Here is a 20,951-nt window from a genome sequence, read left to right on the forward strand (position 1 = left end):
GTTGCGTCATGTTCACCGCTCGTGGAGTTCACCGCCGATCGCGGGGCGATAATTCGGTCGATGATGATCGTTTCAATTTTCCATGTGTCGATTGCGAACACGAACATCGTCCTCGGACGAGCGATACCATTTTTCTTACACGTGAGATTGCTACGCGTGGCTCTTAACAAACGACAAGTCATTGTTATCGGACGTCCGGAATGAGAGGACGGTTTTCCGGGACGAGAAAGAAACGGCAGAAGGAAAACCGATGAGTTCGAGGTAACTCTGATCGATTTTGGACTATTTTCGACGAGGTTTATATACGAAGCGCATTAAGGCGGACTAACCGCCGCCGTTTAGTGCTGCAGGTAAACTCAGGCGTTAAGTGATTAATTTTTAAATAAACTTTGTAGATGCTTGTTCGAGAAAATTTCTCGGAAAAGTATTCTCTTAACGGTACATATTAATACTAGATTGCATATTGTATATTGGTGCTCGGAAAAGGTACATAAATTATAAACAGTTATCGAGCATGTGAAAATTTAGTACGAATGGTATATATAAATCACTATATGAACACGTTATTTATACCGTTTGGACAAAAGATTCGAAAAATAAATAAAAATTTTGTGAGTAAAACCAATAAAAGCATTTTTATCGCAAAATGAAATACGCAGTGCAAAATTTTTTATTTTATGATTATGAAAAATTCCACAACATCTATTTATTTGCGTATCGCGTGTTTGAAGCAATCGCAAGATACTAACTATGCATCACCGGATTGGATAAAAGCATGGAAAATGTATAGCGTAAGAAAGATGTTTAAAATTCACGATACCGTAATAGAACGTTGAATACGATGGCTAAATACGTGTTTAATTTGCAATAAATTTTTCTCTGCGTTCGTTTAGCGAGAGGTGGTGCGTCGCAGCGTCGTAATTGAAATCAGAAGAGAAAACGCGGAACGACGTATCTAAGAGCGGAAGTAAAAAGCGCCCATTGTACGTATCCGCTCGTCGAGGACGCTTTCGGATATCCGGCTTTCGTTAACCATCCACGGCTCGGTTTACTCGGATGCACGTCACTCGTGCCGGGTAAATATCGCGGGGGAATCGAATTTACTCGCCCGGTGGCATACGTTCACGGTAAACAGGGACGTTGTGAATCTCCACTATCCTCGCCAGACAACGTTCGCGATGATATTATCTTCTAGATATATGTATGATATCGGAATTATCGAGAGAGTATCTCATTCGCATAAATCTCTTGCGCTTGACATCTCCCTCCCGTCCCTTGTTAAATAATCGCGAAGCTTAATTCATAATTCGTTTGCTTGCCGATACAGTTTCGTGCCTGACATATTATTGCTATAATTATGAATGGGCTATCACCAGCACTGCGATTATTTTCAGCACGTCTAAAAGCGTATTTTCAGATATTGCGTCGCGAACCAGGCTAAGACCAAAGTGAAACCGGAACGAAGTCGCGACGGTCTTATGACGCAAGCTATCGCGGGAGAGCGTTATTCAATAATATGAAAAGTGCGCAGCTCGACTAAGTAACATTTAGTTGTAAAAATATTCAAAGCAAAGCTTTGTTTTTCCGCCTTGTCTGCCTCATTCTATCTCCCTTTACCGAGTGGCAGGTCGAAATTGCACGGAGCGCAATTTACACTTGTCGCATTCATGCCGGCAATTATTTAGCGCACCGCTGCGAAATTTCTCCGACGAGAGAAATCGGCTTATGCACCATTTTCGAAGGAGCGTTCGCGAAAGACAGACTTACTCGCGTTACCTTCGTAAAACGTCGCACGCTCTTGTCGCACGAGAGCCCCGCGTCTCCGCATTTCCCGTGTCTCAGAATTCAATAAAAAACCAACCTGATCGCTCTAACGCAGAGTCCGTCCTGGGTCATCCAGAGAGCTCTTCCGGGCGGATCGAAACGCAGCTGCAGCTTCTGCGATGCGGGACGCCGCCGCGCCGCCCTTCTTCCCGTCGAGGTGGCTCGCGGCTCGATAGAAGCGAAACAACTCCCTCAGCACTGCACACCGTCGGCGTAATACGCGGCGGAGAACGGGACGGCCTCGTGCACCGGCGATCACCGATCGTGCGATCCATGCGACACTCTCCGCCGAGGCGTCGCGACGCTCACTGCGGAGACTCCGGCGCGTACCCGCCCTTATAGCATCGTGTTGCGCTCGCACTGCGCCCCCTGTGCCCCCTGACCACCCTTCCACCTTCCTAGTACGCCGCACCGACCCCCGCCGACTCTCACCCTACCACCTAACCCCTCTCCGACGCTTCGCGCAACCCCCGACCCCTCCTCGACAGCAGCCCACCTTACGGGATAACGCGAGCGCTCGTTCGAGGGACCGACCGATGCATTCTTCGGGGATACTTCGTCGCCTGGTGCAGCGAGCTCCGGATAGAAGCGAGGGAATGGGAGTGCTCCTCCGTGCTCCTTCGGTTACTCAATCCTTTGTTTGCAATTGCATTAAAGCGGAAAAATACGCTGCGTCGTATCCTGTGCTCGCGATGTGCCACTTTATCGTCCGCGTTGTCCCGTCGCTGCAGAGGCGATACGTCTCAAGGATATGCGTATCAAAGACCGGACGGGACTTTGGTGACTGATCCTTCGCGTGAAGTTTGCCGATAAACCAAGAGAGTAAACCGTTGTAAATTAATGCGACAGAAAGTCAGATAGATAGATACGTTTTTTTTTCTCTTTATTTGTGAATTTACTCGACAAAGCGGAATTAACATTAACGCTAACAGCGCCGGTACTTATGAATTTCACGCTTTGCCGTCACAAATGGCCGAGCCGTTCGTCATAAAGCGCTTCCGACGGTATTGTAACGCGGTACACGTCAGCCACGTGCCTCAGAAATGGCTGAGATATTCGTGCGAGCGCTTTCTTTTTTTCGTCTCATTTTTATATAGGGTCAATTTGAGTGCGCGCGGGCGCGCAACGCTCCCACCGTGGAGGCAATTAAATTAAAAGTCCCGCGTATCAAGAGAAGTAATTTCTGCTTTTACGGCGGCGTTCAAGCAGACTCGCGTATTAGTTTACGGAACAATGCAGCTGGTGGGACAAAAGTGACCTTACTTCAGAATTTTGGCGCTAACGAAGTTATTTACCGCGCGTCGGCCGCAAATTAACTCTAATTTAAGAGATAACCGCTAAAGTCAAACCGACATGCTGATAAGATTTAATTCATTGAGCGACATCAGACATGTTCATTAGCGACAAAATACTTCTACGCGATGAAGAACTTCAACTCTGAAAATGTTTCTCGGAACACTTCGAAATATCTGCGAATTAATTTTGACATGTACATTTATGTCGCTCTCGATCGATTAAACGTTGGTTTCTTGACAGTGATAAATTTAAAATAATCCTCCTAACAAAGAAATATTTATTACTGCGCGATAAATTTTTAATCTCCCGTTATTTAAGAGAAAATTGAGAAGCGGAGAATGTAATGATAATTATTTGTGCAAAAGTTTTTATATATATATATATCGTGAATTTCAAGAACTGTCATTTCTTCTAATAATTCTCCGAATTGCGTGATTACCGGCTAATTAACGAATGCAAGTAGTAAGAACTTAAATAATTCAGACAGAGGCAAATAGCGTTTGTAAAGTTCACTTCTGCGCTTGCTATTACGAATTCTATTACGAATTCTTGATTGAAAATGCCAATAATATCAAATTTTGTGACAGGAAGAAGATGAAATATATAAGTTAATTTGTAAATCTCGTTTTATAACAAATTTTTTTAAAAACCCAATCATATTTTATACTTTTTCGAACTAATATATTTAACGTTTCTGTGATAAATGAACAAAGACTATAATAGCATACGTTGTACGGCCAATGTTACATTCAACTTTCTTTTACGGTGAGACATATACTTGTACGACACGTGCTGTCGCTCTGGAAGATTGCGATCCTGAGCAAGGTCGACACGCATCGCCCTCGCTCCACGTAGGATGCCCCTATAAAACTCTTATCTACTTAATACTCTGGGAAATGAAGATATGTATCATGACGTAACATTAAAAATAACGCACAGTGTCTTTTGTGACGTATTTATCTCTTCAGGTAATACTTATTGCTGTTTAGCCTTACGAAAATATATTTGAAGTTGCACGTATTCGCTACAAAAGAATTTTAACTGCAACTTACCTTAAACGCAGAATTCCGCTACTAATCTACGCTTTTTTGCGGACACCTGTGTCTATCATTCCGACACGGGTGTATTTACGACTGTCAGTCCTTCCCATCATTAATTTATCCATCGTAGGGACACACATGTCGTGTTATCCAGGCTCATCAGGGGGAAGAAAAACCCAAGAGTCAGAGGCTCAAAGAAGTGTTTCTTTTGAGGGCTAAGTTTTTTCGCTTAACTATCTCTGGTAGGCAGCCAATAGGATATCGCCACGCTATTCACCTAAGTACTTTTCTTCTTTTCTTTCTCTAATCAGTTATAAAATATTTCATCTGCAAAAGCATAGAATTCGTGATAAATTTTATATTAAAATACCAAGTTAGAACATTAAAAAATTATAATCCGTTAGCATTTTACGCTTGCTAAATTTGCAATTTTAAACCTTACATCTTGTTTAACGTCAAATTTTTAAGCAAAAAATGCGAAAAATTTAACCGCTATTTAAAGAGATTATGTTGTATATGAATAATTAGCATATCACATCGATATATAAATTACCTTCGTTTTTAAGGCGGAAAATGTAAGGTTCAAAAAAAATTCAAGTAATAATTAAACAAATAATTTGTAACGTCCTGACTTGGTATCTTAATATAATATTTATCAGAAACTCCACAGTTTTCACAGATTCAACAGGGTATTGTTCTTCGCAACAGTGATGCGTATATAAAAAAAAGTGACCCTCAACATATGATTTCCGCCTCATTGGCGAGGAAAAAGAATGTGCGGGATCGAGTCCTTAAAAAGATGCCCTTCCATAACGATCCACGAGGCCAGCCCTCCAATTTCCAGTTGAAAAGATAATAGTCGAATAGCCTTCGTAGTCATCCCTAAGATGCGGGATAAAACTCGACCAAGACTCGTACAAAATATCTCGTTTATTCAACAAAAGTTTTGCTTCTGTCGGCGCGGAAATATAACTGTAACAGTATCGTACAAAAATGTTCAAGTTCCTGTTCAGCTTCGACATCAGCGCTGACTGACAATATATATTTACAGCTTCATCGAAACATTATGCACTATTTATGAAATGTACGTAATAGTAAACCTGAAAACAGTACCAGTCCAAAATATTCTTAGTTTCAACACTTCCTCGCGAAGAGAGCACCACTCATCCAATGTGAAGTTACATTCAAGGCACTTTTATATTATCAAAACTTGTCGGCGGACGTGTAAATCCTCGCAATTAAACGACGAAGCGACGATGCGAAGAATTTCTTCGCGCTCGAAGCGGGAAGCAGCATGGATTCACGATCAATGAAACGACGCTATCAAAAGGAAGCGGTAGATCGATTGCGGGGTCTCTCTTCGAGGAGCTCCTCCTTCAATTGTGCGTTTTCATCCTTTTACCTCCCTTACACCACGGAATAGTCCTCGATCAGAGTCTCGCCAAAATGAGTTACAACGTAATCGTGGTAATACATCATTATACAAAGTGGTTGCCCGATGATGAGACTCGCCCATACGACGATGTTGCCCCATCTGGCGCCGCAGTATCGCTCCGCCATCTTGCTCAACACCGACAGTGGTATCTAGAATGAACAATTAGCGCTGCACGACTGGAATTTCCGTACTTACGAGCGGGCACGACGGATCTTGTACCGTGCATACAAGATACATTGTACTGCGCAACGTAATTTCATGTAAAGTTGTGTAGCAAATGATGTTACAATGTCTGAAATCCTGGAATCTCTGTAAGGCTTATTACGACGGCTGAAGATATGCAAATTGAAGTCTATTAAATACGGTCTAACGTAACACTTTACCGATTTTTCTGTGACTGAAAATATTGTTGTAATTGTTTCATTTGTCAGGATCGACGATGATTCTGAATGTTATTGAAGTTATATAAAGCGACGTTGTCTTTGGAGGATCGACAAGAATTTCTTAACGCTACAGTCAATATTTGCGAGGTCAACAGGCGAGGTAAACGTGTGGAGCACTTACCTGTCCCATCATGCCCATAAACGCCCATATCTTGAACGTTTTTAACGGCACGCTAACGAGATACTCGTGGAAGAAGGCGCTGATGAAGAAGACGGTCACGGATGCGGTGGTTTTGCCATATCCCATCTCCACAATTGGAATATATAGGTGTCTGTAACATAAACATATCGTTCTTGTGAGAACCGTTCCAGTAGAATATAATAAAATGAACAATAACCTTGTTAAGTCTATTTAATTATTTCTATTAAAATATTGAAGTTTCGCAAAACTCAATATTTACTGATAAAATAAAACGTTTGCTTGAAAAGTATATCCTTTCATATCAGACTATTAAATTCCTTATTTCTTTTAACCGCAGCTTTTACAAAAGAACCGCCAAATAGTATTCTGATTACACTGCACATTCAAACCAATGGAAAACGCGATAAATCGATCGATTAAAATCTTGATTTTAAGTCCGATAACGTTGAGCACCTCCAGCGTATATTTCAAGCACGTTCGCCTATTATGCCGACAATATCGGCGGCACAAAAGAACACACGCATTTCTACATCCGCGCCTTTAAGCAGCAATTGCGCCGCGAAATACACGTGGAAGTCGTTAGACCGATAGCGACAAAGGCGTGTAGTCACCCCGAAAAATTAAGCTGATATTCAGGAAAAGTTTTCGCCGGCTTGGCAACGCTCCGCCGTTACCATTTTCACTTGTATGGCGAGACAAGCAAAAACGGGCAACGCGGGAAAGGATCGTTAGCTGCTCGGTTATCAGCGGAGGCGCATCGGAAAGAAGGCAAAACGCAAGAGCACGCTACGGGAGAAGGGAAAAAGGTGCCGGCGGGAAGGGGAGGGGGCGGAAGGAAAATTCAAAGGTGGAACGTCAGCGACGACAGTTCTGAGGACTTCAGGCCGTGCACGTTTCGCTGCGTCCTCAGCGCTTCCCTCCGCCAGATTGCACCTTCCCCCTCCCACCCCCCACCCCGCCGACCGAAAAGCGGGCGTCTTCTTCGCGCGAGGCGCGCTCGGGAATATCTCCAGTTATAGAGGTATTATAAGAGCCGCGGGGAATAAACAGCCTTAAGTGCGCATCGCGATGCGTATCGGCTTTTCCCATTACAAACCTGAAAAGGCGCCGTTGTCGGCCTCGGCGTTGCCGTCAACGACGACGCACCTCCATACGTCTACATCGTCCTTCGTCGTCTTGGGAGCATTTCCATTTTCACTTCCGACCGTCCCCCCCCCTCCCGCGCCCTGCGTTTCCGCGCGTACCATGGCTGCGTGCCAGTCGCAGCTTGCAATTGCAGCTGCGTATCTCGGTCGGGATGAAGGAAAGAACAGAAAGGAGAGAGGGGGAAAAAAAAAAGAAAAGGGAACGAGCGACCGTAAGCGCGCAGGTGCGTCGTTGAGGTAAAAAGGAGCGCGAGCGACGGTGTCGAGACTTTGAAATTCGTGTCGCGGAAACTCGCGCGACGTCTCTTTAGCGAGCCTTATTTTCCTCCGTTTTTATATCATTTATAAAGGGAACATGGCTGGTCATTTTCACGGTACGTGTCGCGTTTTATAAGGATGCGTTATAAGACAGGTTCCACTTTGGTTGTACGCGGTGTCGGCTACCGCTCTACGTTACGTCTGTCGTGACTAACTCGGGTAACGCGATTCCTTCTAGCGCCATAAATTAAATATGTTTTGTAGCGATATTATTCATATTAAGCACACACACACACACACGCACACACACACACACACACACACCGCAATATTTCGAGCGGAATATAAAATATTTATACGCAGGGACAAAGTGTTTCGTTGCGAAATATCTGATGCCCAGCACGGAGCGTGGTAGATTGGCTCTTTATGCGACATTCATGTGAACCCTTCAGGTGAACCCCCGCGCAGTTTGCACATGGCAATTCCAACGGCCCCCTTTTCTCTCGGTCACATAATAAGAACTTCGTGCGGCCACTTTTACAGGGATTTAAACTTTCTTTTGGGCTACTTTCGAAGTACAAAGAACCGGCGCGGGCTTTTGAAAGGAGGTCGTCACTATGGGCTCGAGTTGTTAGGTGCACGTGCGATGGGTAACCGTGGAAGATGGAAGGCCCGCCGGAAAAGTCTTTCGGAAGTTCGCTGATTGTATTGAGCGGGGGGATGTATAATCTAATGTGCCGACGACAGCCGAGATGTATGGGTTGAAGAAGACGTTTTCGGCGGAATAAAAGGTTTTCATAGGAGAGCTCGTTCTTGCAAGACGAAATGTTGTCTCTCGAGTAATGTATTACGTAGTAATATGTGCCGCGACACAACTCGTGTTCGAAAGCTTGCGCACATAAGGTCGAACTGCCGGTCGTAATTCTCATAGCGTATAAAATTTCAACGAACGATATAATATATCAATAATGTACAAACATCTCCCATCGATACGTCGAAAGGACGAGCGTAGCCTGCAAAAATAACCTCAGCGAGACGCGTATTGCATTATTATATAATCATGTTACCCCTACAGTCGAGTCAAAGGTGCAAAGTGCGCGGAGTAAAAGCGCCGGAAGAGTTTTTCCTTCTATGACGTGGAAGGTACGCGAGAGACGGAGTATTACGGAGCGAAGGGATAGCGAGGGTAAATAGCGCAAGAAAGCAGCGCGCAAGAGGGAGAGAGGGAGGGGGGGGGGGAGAGGCGGGGGAGATGCAAGAGAGTGGAAGAGATGAGGCTCGCTACGTCTCGCTACGAGCCGGACCTTCGCTCGACTTTCTCTGTTCCACTTAACCGAGGTTAAACTTCGTTAACGAGTATGCTCCGCTTTAAGGAGATTTAATTACATTTTTCGCAAATGCTTGGCCGTCGCTGCCTGATCCGACGAAAAGAAAAATGGGTTTCCGTAAATCGGATACATTTAGCCATATGCACTTTTTGCAAGTCTGATCACTTTATGATTAATTGCATTAAGCTTTGTTCGATATGTAAGTTTAGCGCTCTACATGCAATTCTCATTTAACGACACGCTTTCCCGATGAACCTTTTAACGGCTCGAAAACCGGTTACCGTTACTCTCACTCAACTATGAATTGTTTAAAGAATACCATAGCCATTTTGTCCTGAAAATAGTGATAATCGGAATTTATTAAACGGACGACGGCAAAATAATAATGTTTCAAATATAGAACGTGAATATTCGTAAATCAGTTATCGACGTTTCGAGTATTGTTATTGTTAGATTGACAATTCACTAACAATAAGCTGCAATTGAAAATTGAAAATTTATCGCATTCAGCTGAATATTCGATAAGCTAGACGTATATAATAATTTTAATACAATTAGAAAATTATTTTGATTTCAGATTAGAGAGAAGTGAAAATTAAGCAAAAGAGCTCTCAATATCAAGTGCTGTTACGTTATTGAAATCAATGTACTTACCGCACAGCCCAACGATGTACCGGCATGTTCCAAGTTCTCCAAAATGTATCGATGTTGTTGGCGTTCCACCAGTCGCAGTAGAAATTCCTGTCCGCGAAATGCAGCAGCTCCCCCATTAAATTGAGGAAGGAGTGAAATATCAAGTAGAAGAAACAAAGCCACACCAGATGATTCGGTATCTGAAACAACGAAGATTCGAACATGGGTAAGTAATTTATATTGCAGAATTTACAGAATCGATGAAGTAAAGCAATAATCATGTCATTTCTAATCAAATTTGGAAAAAATAATTCGATGCGAAAAATAAATTTATGTGTCAAATAAATTTGTGTAAAAATTTATTAGCTTAATGAATATATGAAGATTATTTCGCCAATATCTTATATGGCTTATGTAAACTCTCGATTATTTCGAAATAAAATCTCGACTTTAGAAAATATTAATGTTTCATCGATCAATATATTAAAATTATTCTATTGCAATATCTGATTTGAACATTTCGAGAGTACAGTGTAAGCTTCGGCGCAAGTGACAGGAATATAAATAATTCTGGCGAATGTAGTCAATTTCTACTATATTCACAGTGGACAATTGAATATAAATATTGTAATTGTAGATTTATTTTAAATAACTGACTATGCAATCAATATTTCGAAACTAGCTTTTTGAAATAAACGAAATGAGATAATCTTCAGTCTGAAAAATTTAAATTCTCAAAATTAGAAATTGTTATAATTATTAGAGAAAAAGAGACAATACAAATTTTATATTTCCTTATTCATCGCTGTGTCAAAAAATTTGCATAGCGATTTTCTATAAAACTCGCGAACAAGAAACTGAAAAAACGCGACACGTGGAAAAGCGATAAAGTAGAAAAACGGCTGAAACAGCGAACAGTGCAGAAAAGAGTCGCAATTACGGAAAAATAGAGAAAAATCGTCAAAGTTCTCTCTCATATGTCATGTTCTTGATGAACCGAATAAAATGCGAAGCCAGAAAAAGTTAATTGAAACGAAGGTAATCAGCGCGCGGAGCGTATTGCAATATTATTTACGTGCCTGTAGATGAAAGTGAAGCGACACTATAACGAACTTATAAATTATCCCGTCTGTTCCTTTAATTACGCTTTAATAGAAATAAGTAATTTAAGCCTTTGTGATCATTTATCGCGTGCATAATACGATATTGCTGTAAAAGTTCTTATCTATTTGATCGCAACTGTGTTTCCTTGATTGTCTTCTTTTTTTTTCATGTTACTGAAAAATTGAGAGAAAATTAATATATTAGCGATAGATCGCTATAGATATACTATTATTATCATTTTATTCTTGCGTAACTTTTATATCACTTTTAAGATTGATTGTTTCCTTCTGTAACGTTGACATTCCTCGCGGCGAAACGACAACCGAAACAAATATTTCCGCATCAAAGGAATAGTGACGAGCAAAAAATGGGCTCGATCTAACATCAGACGAATACTTTCGTGAAAATTTCTCGACGGACCGCTCGCTTTCATGGCGAAGAATTTCGAAGTTATTTCGTTTCAGATGCCATTTCGAGGCCGCCGAGTCGCGGTATCATCCGCGTGCTTCCACCGAGCTCTCTCACTCGAAGCAAAGGACTTAATAATGTTGCCAGGCACAAAGGTCAAGTCTCTTGCGCCGCAAGGCATCCGCGGCACTTTCGCGAAAAAAGGACCGAGAGCCCTTCAGCACTTCTTCCCGGTTCCTAGCAGCCTCTTCCGGCGTCCGCGTAGTCCGAGAAAACTTACCTTGGCGTTTTAATTTCGTTTACTTGGGGATGCTACCGAGAGAGAAAAGGAAGACAGTGAGAGGGGGAAGGGGGGGGGGGAGGCTTGGGATCTCTGCGAAGAGAGAAGATGGTGGCGGGGGTGGGAAGTTGAGCAGAAGCCAGTGAATCGTTTGAGACACGTCGACGATACCACAAAGGGAAAAGCGGTAAACTTTAAGCTGCCTCCTTGGCCAGAGGCTATCTAAAAAGGAAGCACCTTCTCTCCGAGGATTATATGGGAGATGTAAAAATCTTGCCGACCAAACGCGATCAAAGGATACGTATGTGTATGATGTTTCGCCAATAGTAAGAAACTTTGAAAGCGGAAAAATGTTGATTTTGAAATATTCTTCACATTCTGCACTCGAGTATCTTTAAGTTCTGCGAACATTATCACTTGATATTCCCTCAATTTTTATTTGTAGTTTGTCGAATCTTTACGTATGTCCAATCTTTGTATTCTTAGATCATTTGGAATTTTAATCATGTCACAATGATATATTTCTTTTCTTTTTCGGAGAAATTTCGATCCGGATATTCACTCTTTTTCGTCGGCAAATTATAAATTAATATGAAAATTACAAAAAAAAAAGAACTCGTACAGAAACTAGCGCATCGTGCGCGAGTTGCGCGAAGCAGCAGAGCGAGTTCACGCTATTGATGCACGACTAATACATCGATCCTTCCGCAAGAAACTAGCAATATCGTTCGATTCGTGCTTGATCCCATCGCCAGCCGCATAACATTAATGCGTGCTTGGCTTATATGCACCATCCGGCAGTCGATTTTCATCGATAATGCAGGGATATCGGATTACGACAGCGACGAGCGATCCACGGGATTTTCTACATGCGCGTATCGGTACGTAGTACTCGATATGGATCGACGTATCCGCGTCATTAGTAGTCGCTGCGAAAAAAAGAGTATGAGGGTAAGTCGACCTGCCTAACCGCGTGCATCGCATTACGTCGGTAATCGATATTTTCCATTTTCTTCTCGATCGCTGACGTTACCCCGCCCCCGTCCTCCTCTCCCTCTCCCTTCCCGACTGCCATTCTCTCTTCGTGTCCCGAGGGTGCACGACGTGTACCCGTCTATCGGAGACGTTTACGCTTACTAGGTCTGGAAGGACATTAACATGTGAAAGGTATAACCCAGTAATAACGCTCGGGATAGAGAATGTAAATACGGGCGGATTGAATTTTTTAACTTTATCGAGAGTCGGCTATTGGCTCGCGAGTGGCGGGGTGAAGCTGTATTTCACGAATAAATATGCAAATGCGGAATAATCGAGGTTGTCGCTCAAGATTGTTGAGAAAGAGTTATGCCGAAGATGGACGTTGATCGATGGCGAATATTCGGCTACTCTTATCACTATTCAAAAATAATTTGGGGGATAACGGCGGTGGAGTGAGAGAAAAGTATGTGACATTTCAAACTATAATTGCGTGGGATTATAATTATAGTGAGAAAATTGGTTTTTATAGGAATTGTACTTGTAATATTAGCAATAATAATCCGATACGTATGCCAATCGTATAGTCTAGTTAGAATATCTATAGAAATATGGTTGGCGCCAAAAACACTGGATTATTATATTACAATTATTCTTTTCTTCCAGTGTATATTCGTACGTTCCATGACCCATCGCCGCGACGATCGATACTAGGAATAGCATCTGTTGCCCTATGTTTATCGAATCTTCCGCATCACCGAGAGTTGCACATCGGAAATTAGATCGCGTCCATCACTATATGCAGTTCTCGCGATCGGCGGATAAAAGCGGCGAGGTGACCGAGCGACGACGGTGTCGTTATGGTCGTTTTATACTTCGGGTGATTTTCAAAGTCAAAGGGATTTCGAAACGAGGTCCTGACGCGCGCGGAGAGGGCGGGTGTGTGTAAAAGGCGCGGAGATCGAGCCATGAAAGGGAAAGAGGGGGAAGAGAGAAAGAGAGAGAGAAAGAGAGAGAGAGAGAGAGAGAGAGAGAGCGAGAGAGAAAGCTGGATCTCGTTGGCGAAGCGGACTGCGGGAAAATTGCGTTTCCCCATTACGACGAGATTAAAGTCCCGTCCCCGCATTGCAGTTCCGCCCTGTTTCTTCGGCGCCACCCTTGGACCGACTTCGTACATAAGAAACGCAATTAACCCTCGACGGTCACGCGGGGTCTCGGGGTCTACGGTCCCTCGCGGCTATTTGCGGTGTAAACGAAAAGTAAGAGCGCGCGAAAGATCGAGGAGCGGACTCGGTCCGACGATCGACAAACAATTATTTTTCCTCCGCGCGCGTAAGGGCAAACAAAATGTCACGGTCGCCGCGAATGAGCAACCCTTTTGGAACCCGCTTTATTGGAAAGAAATCTCCCTTCCAGACACGCGCTCCGACTCACCTTGGGGCGCGCGCCTCTGCACGGCGGAATTTATTTTGCCCCGGGGTTTGGTGTTCCGTCCTTCGTGTGTTATTAAAGAACGCGTCGGACGTTTCTTCTTTTTTATTTCAACGACCGATACTTTTATTACCCACGAGACTGTATTTTCGTCCAACAGCGAACTTAAAAGAAATTCTCTTTCGAGCAGAAACTTTATTTCGATTCGCAATTAAACTTCGTCTGGAATCGTGTTTGATCTAATATCTAATTTTATCAACTTATTTTTTATCGTGGACTGAACCAGATGAAACGAGCTAATCGACAAACACAACCGGATTGCACATACATACGTGCATATAAGCTTACATTTACTTCACATCGCAATTATCGAAGCCGAACGTTGAAGCGCCGCGACGGAAAAAGTCGGCGACGCGAGTCGACGAGCGCGCCGATAATTAATAGCACAGCCGGCCCAATTAACGTGGAGAGTGAGCGAAAGTTCCATAACAAAACTCGGTCATGCACATCCATCGGTCTGCTGTTTTAATCGTGAATAATCGACGTCTACCGAATGGCCGGCGCGACAGGGAAGCCCGCCGCGCGCTGTTATACACGCTCCCGAGGACAGTCGCTTTGGGACGAATTCATATAATTGAATTCGGTTCACTGGACTTCGCCCAGTACTCGAAACACTACGGCCGGGTAGTTCCGATCCGAAGCATCCGAGCTAACGAGAGAATAACGAGCAACGTGAACGAACGGACGCGGAATCGTTCGACGCGGACCGGCCTGAACGTCGAAGAGTAGCAGAGCGTGTCGGCGCGCGATGCAAAGAAGAACGCGAATAAAAAGACACGATGAGCGCTATAGCGTTCGCATGGACGAGCCTTTGCATCGCGCATATCGGTTCATTTTTTCGCTTTTCCTTTTTTTCCCTTTTTTTTCAATTGCGTATATTCTGCGATGCGCAGGATGTTCTAAAACAATCGCACGTTCTCTCAACTGCGGATACCGCAATTTCAAATACGACGAATAAAGATTTTTTTTTAATAGATCAAAAGAAAATCATTTTTTATAATGTCAAGCCAATTTTAGGACCTATTTCCAATATAGAAATTCTTTTCAAGAACTCTATCAATATTGTGACAATTAAAATGATTGAGGACACAGATTGATTTGGCAAAGAAGCTATCGTTAAAATTAAAAAACCTCCAAAGAGGCTTTCTGGTTACAGAAAAAAAATGTTGTTCCCTTAGACACTCTTACTATTTCGATATTCACTTTCTAACATTTGCTTTTATAGCTGAAGAAAAAACATACGGATCGGAAGTATCAAAACAACATCTTCAGCGTATCGTCGCGCATCGATCTCCCTGCGGACTCGGCGACAAACGACCTTTTTCCATCGTCGAGTGTGCATATTTTATTCGTATGTGTCGCGGGAATACGGCCGACGCACGACGAAACTTAAATCAGGAATTCATAGATTCCGGCGTACTTTCTGCGAAAGAGAGAAGAGAGCCCGAAGCTTTTGTAGGGTCCCCTCCGTACCCTTTCTAGAGACTCTTCCTTGAAGAAACACAACATTCCTATTTCACGTTCCCGTGGATAGCTCACTTTATTTTTCCGACGTGCAACAGATCCAACTTATCGTAAAGAGCTCTAACCGAGAACATTGAAGTTAACTCTTTTACGTTCTATTTTTTCAGATAAGAAAGTCGTATATGCAGGAAACGAGCAATTGAACAAATTGAGGAAGCGAAACTTGCAATTTCCCCGTAATATTATATTATAGTTAAATTGCGTTCGATAATCTTCATTAAGCATACTAAATATTCTACGTTATTCAAATTATCCGAAAATTCTATCTTAGACATCCGAGATTATGTTCTTACTGAATGTTCGCACGAGATTGGCGCCAGCTTGCAGACTTGTGCACCGAACGGATTTACAACGTGTTATATTAAGCGCGGCATTTATCGACGACACGTAGTTCGATACAAGTTTTCTCTGTCGCGCGTTCTGTCGAACGAGCTCGCAGTCGTGGCAAAGTTCAGACAGAAAGTACGTTCTGTTGCGGGAGAGAAGAGATTGAATTCGCAAATATTGCCTCGAGGATTTTCTCGTAAGAGGCGTGCTGGAGAAAAAGAGAGGGAATCTAGCACGGGAAATTGAAAGTATCTATGCTGCTTTGCAAATAAGACATGGTCGTGCGAACAGCATCAATCCGACGATGAACTTTACGTTATCGCTGAGAAAGATTTCGCTCTAAAAATAAGGCTCTCCGCATCATCATGTTCACATTCTTTGTTTTTGCAACAACGCGTATGTTAAAATTATTTTTGCAGCAGCTTTACATTAATCGAGAAATAATTAATACCTTCGAGTCGTGGGACGCTTGTTTGCTTCGCGACTTTGGAAATTATCAACTTATAATATATTTCGGATACGCCCAGTACGCGCTTATCAATTTTACACGCATATACGTATTTGCACGAATATATATGTATATGTATATACGTATACTCACCGCTAGCTTGAGAAGACGCTCGGAGGCCTTGGCTACGTCCATATTCTGCAACGCAAACGAGAGAGGCACGAGATTATTAATGTAGAAGGTAAATACGTGGGAAACGTGCGGAAGGTGTGTTAAGAGAAAGAGGGGGAGGGGAGGGGCAGGAATGAGGCAGATATGCCCTAAAGCTGAACACAAAACAAATGCAAGTTTAAGGTGGGGGTGGGTGCAAGAGGGTGAAACACGTTAGCAACTACAAAATGTAACTTTCTAATTGGATTTGAGATCGTGAATACGATAAACCGTAAGATCGCCGAGGCTGAATTATTACGACGCATGCAAATTATTCGGAATGCGTAAAAAATGATCGTAATCGCGAGTCGCAATGAAAGATTTATTTTTGTGTAAGCGCCCTGTCAAAATTGGATTAACGTTTCATGTAGCGCAGTTTTCTTACTACACTTCTAATGTTATGAGAAGTGTATTCTAATGTATGATGGAGTGTGTACGAAAAAAGTTTCAAATATTATTCGTCGTCTAAAATACGTGGCATTTAAATTTCCACATTTGCCATCCACAATGTGCGAGCTCGCATATAATTCGAACATTGTGAATTATTTAATCGTCAATACAAAAATTGAACGTTGCCTTCTCCACTGTATTATGATATTTTGCATATTATCTAAATATTATCTTTGAAGCGTTTTAAATTATTAATGAGTAATTTTTTAGATCTATTTATTAGCTTTCAATATCCGGATACATATATCATTTATTTAACCGTATCATTGATATTCGAACTGCAATAAAATATATATAAGTATTTTCCTGAAACGAAAGGACAATTAAATATAATATTCGGATCCAATTGGATAATTGTATTAATCAGCGAAGTTTAATACGGAAGTCCAGACATCCGTTAACGCATTTAAGACGTTTATTATTATTAAATTAAACAGCGCGAACTTTTAACCTGATTTAATAGTAGCTCCGCCATCGGGCGAAAACGCCCGAGAGCTTCCTTTCTCCGATACAGATTTGCACTCGATGTATGTGGAACGAGAAGCTTTCCACCGATGGAATTGATATTTCGTGCGCGGCGCTAATTGAACACGAGGGAAGGAAGCCGTCCCTCCGGCGTTCCGCTTAAGTGGCGGTTGTCGAGAGGTCCCTTCGAATGCTACAACAGCCAGCCGTGCTTGTATACCAGGCTTGCAAATAAATACCCTTAGAGCTTCCCCACGACTTCAACACGTCATTACTGCGTGTATGCACGCGCCAATAGTCGCTTTCCCTCTTAAACGAGTGGAATATCTCTTCATGGAATACAAAGGAAAATTTTTACGAGCTTCCAAATAACCCACTTAACAAGTTCTGTATTTTAATATAATTTAACGTGAAATCTTTTCAACGCACTTAAATTTAAATAAGCCGTTTAATTTTTGACGAATGCTTTAATAAATAATTAAAATATTTCCACTGACACATTTCACGGCATTCCCGTTTCTGTCGTGATTAATATACAATGTTCAGAAATAATGTCTAAATTAAAAAATCGAGCGGACACATTTTATTTTCTCATTTCACGACAAATAGTGAATTTAATAATGAAGCACACACAACTGAAAATCGCTAATTGCAATTATATCGTGACATATTGCCATTATTACGGTTAATATTCTGCGATACACATGCCGCGGTAATATTATAATGTTAATTAAATCATTCGCATTGATATCGCCACTGCAATAAGTTCTATTTACAACGTAAATAGAAAAACGACAAAGGCGAAATAGAGAATGATGTCATTACATGATGATTCGCGAGTCGATATGTAATGTGTGAAACGATTGATGCGTCGCGTATTGTGTCCGATTGTACACCTCCCAACGGTGAGACATCCGATTGTTGCGTTTACACTGTTACACGCAAATGCCTCGAAACTAATTACAGCGAATTACCAGTTTAAAAGGGCGCGATTCATGTAAGTGGCATTAAAGTTTAAAGACTGTATCGTAAACAAACGGTTACGTCCGGGGAGAAATGATTTTTTTACGACAGCAACAAGTTGTCCCAACGAGAATTTCATGTTTTCTTAGCGTCAACTTTACAGCTCGGTTTAATGAGAGACGATACGTTACGCGGCCTGATAATTACGACCCAGAACAAGTGGTGCGCACGGTTTGCGTCGTGCATCTGCCATAAAACGCAGCTTTCCTCCGTGTAATTGAACGATTAAAAAGTGCTCTTTAAAAAATGCAGCGGCGGAAAAGATTCGGCAAGACGCGGCAAGAGCAAGAAAAGTGTTCTGTTCGTAAAAAATGTAACGACACAATTTATCGTCGATTTAGCGCGATTTATCGACATTACTAGTCACTTATCTAATTGCTTCGGAAGGAAAAACTGGGTTGAATTTGTATTCCCATAAAATCACGGCGCCCCCAACGATTGCATTTCGCTTGGAGCTGCGAGAGAAGAGAGAGCCTCCTGCAAATGAATAGCTGCACTCGAAACGCGAACGATAGAAGAGGAAAGTGGAGGGCGTTCGAAGGATTGAAAATAAAGGCGGGTTGAATTTTTCTCCGAAGAGTCGCGTCCAAAACATCTCACGTAGATGGCCAAACCCCGAGCAGAATTTCTTCCTCTTCTTTCCCTTCCATCGATCTTGTTCCGCTCGCGGAAGATGACTGATCGACTGACTGAGGGACTCAAAGATCCGCGAAAATGAATTGCAATGCGTATTATAAATCTCATATGTGTCACGCTTTCAAAAAGCTGCACTTTTCTACAGATTTACAGATGATAACTGAATACGTGATCGCAGCACATGGCTAATAACATAATAACAAGTTCTTTAGATGTCGGCTTAGCAGCTTAAGGCGTCAGGCGCATATTAAATATTGGCACGGGGAAATATGCCGATATGCATGAAAGTTGCAAAACTACAATGTACTGATGCGCTTTAGAAACTTCTCCATCTCGCGACTTCCCTCCCGTCGTCCTTATTCGGCGGCGAAACGGAGGAGCGTTGTCACCCCCTTTTCGCGGCGGCGTGAAAGCGGGCGCTGCTCGTGGCACTTTGACGAATATACATGTTGCGGAATCCCGAATGCGAGAGGAGACGAGAAAAACGACGAGATAAACGAGAGGAAATAGAGGGTAGAGGCGAGGAAAGGCTTCCTCGTCGTCGCGCCGTTGAGGGGATCGTCGCCGGTCGTTTCCTTCGTCCGCCGTCGTTTCAATTAGCGCCGAGAGATTTACGGCTTTGCATCCACGAACACCGTGTCGTGCCACCGGAAAGAGTCCTCGAGATACCGAGAATTCGCTCCAGTCGAATTGGATCCCGGCCGGCCGACAATGGCGCGGCGAACGAGGAGTCCTTAAGTGTACGACGTCGCGCCCTTTCGTCGCCATCCCTTCATCCCCGCCCACGCATGTACGATGGCACCATAAGAGAAATTTTACGAATGGAGGCAGGTGCGATTCGATCCGCCGATAGGAAATATTCTAATTAAATTAAGAATTAAATTAATCGCAATAAATGTGAGATACATCTTCATACACGATATCAAATAATTATTAATTTAGATATTAATATTTGTTTTTCTCGAAAATAAAGCTTCTTTATCCAACTGACTTTAGCAAAAAATATGTGATTCCAAAGCGAAAAATAGCTTAAATTGACGCTTTTCACGTTGTCAAGCAAGTTTTCGACGAGTTCTCCTGTCTCCATTACGCGAGAAGCCTGTTTTTCGGCGAATTAACGTCTAGAGTTACCCCTAGAATTCAACTCAACTCCCTTTCTGGTGGCAACCAAAATATTTACTTCGATCTGACAACTTCCAGAGTCGCACTTTCAGACTACGCTACTGGAGCGCAGCGGAAGACAAATAGGATTAAAAGGCACTCGACGTGGTCTTAAGTGTTTCGTGCCGAAGCGCCGGCAAAAAGGGGGTTCCGCGGACGACTATACTCGCCATTCTTCGCTCACCGACGTCTCCTGGTACCAGTTAGCGGTCGAATAAATACTGGCTGTGTTCTCTCTCTCTCTCTCTCTCTCTCTGACACACGCGCGACAAACAGGGAAGGGAAAAAATGGAATGATAACTCGTTCATCGGAGCTGCGACGATTCTCGCGAAAGACTGATAATCGAATCTTCTCCTTGCAAAGATTTGATCTCGGTTGCACGCCTTTTGATCACGAACGCCATAAGATTGAAATGTTTCCGTAGTATGTTAGGAGCACAATTCGCGGCCGCTCTTCTCGCCGTCAGTTAAAAGTCGGAGAAATACCCAAGTCCGAGATTCTTTACCCTGACAAAGATACGCTGCCAATAAAACTTCGCCTCGCGTTTCAGTCTTTTAGCGAGCACGTTCCGCCGTTCATCGTTAAACGTTAAGCGTTGTAATAACGTCCAGCGAGCGGATTTCCAAACTACTTCGGAACAACAGCGAAGTCTCGAGTCGACAATGTATATAGCTACTCAGAAATAGATTATAACGTCAAAATTCAAAAGTTTCTTTGTAGATACAAATTTTAAGTAAAAAAAACAAAAAATATCACAAAAAAGTATAACAAAGAAGTATAAAAAATTATAAAATTTAACATATTAAAATATCGACGAAGAGGGATGGAGAACGAAATGCGCTTACACAAGAGTACCTCCTCTTTAAACTTTGTAAAAAAAATCTCGCCGGAAAAAATCCACTTT

The 20,951-nt window shown here is 42.6% G+C and overlaps 2 protein-coding genes and 1 long non-coding RNA gene across 4 annotated transcripts in view; 1 reads left to right on the forward strand and 2 right to left on the reverse strand.

Moving 5' to 3' along the window:
* Positions 1 to 2,263, reverse strand: part of LOC136998749 (uncharacterized) — a 38,521-nt gene extending 36,258 nt beyond the window's left edge. Inside the window, exon 1 of the mRNA XM_067351876.1 lies at positions 1,862 to 2,263. The gene's annotated coding sequence lies outside the window, so the exon portion shown is untranslated. The remainder of the gene's footprint in view (positions 1 to 1,861) is intronic.
* LOC105676360 (uncharacterized) overlaps positions 1 to 20,951 on the forward strand; it is a 205,804-nt gene that overhangs the window by 150,931 nt on the left and 33,922 nt on the right. For both annotated transcript variants that reach the window (XR_010889286.1, XR_001101376.2), the window contains one exon: positions 9,489 to 9,770. This is a non-coding gene — a long non-coding RNA (uncharacterized lncRNA). The remainder of the gene's footprint in view (positions 1 to 9,488; positions 9,771 to 20,951) is intronic.
* The window catches only part of mdy (midway), an 82,991-nt gene continuing 67,115 nt past the window's right edge, over positions 5,076 to 20,951 (reverse strand). The window contains exons 9-12 of the mRNA XM_012374159.2: positions 16,255 to 16,299; positions 9,566 to 9,744; positions 6,160 to 6,310; positions 5,076 to 5,744 (exon numbers count right to left, since the gene is read on the reverse strand). Of these exons, the coding sequence (XP_012229582.1) occupies positions 5,568 to 5,744; positions 6,160 to 6,310; positions 9,566 to 9,744; positions 16,255 to 16,299 (552 nt within the window). The 3' untranslated portion in view covers positions 5,076 to 5,567. The remainder of the gene's footprint in view (positions 5,745 to 6,159; positions 6,311 to 9,565; positions 9,745 to 16,254; positions 16,300 to 20,951) is intronic.

The sequence above is a fragment of the Linepithema humile genome, chromosome 3 (assembly GCF_040581485.1).
Source record: "Linepithema humile isolate Giens D197 chromosome 3, Lhum_UNIL_v1.0, whole genome shotgun sequence".
In the NCBI taxonomy this organism is placed as follows: domain Eukaryota; kingdom Metazoa; phylum Arthropoda; class Insecta; order Hymenoptera; family Formicidae; genus Linepithema; species Linepithema humile.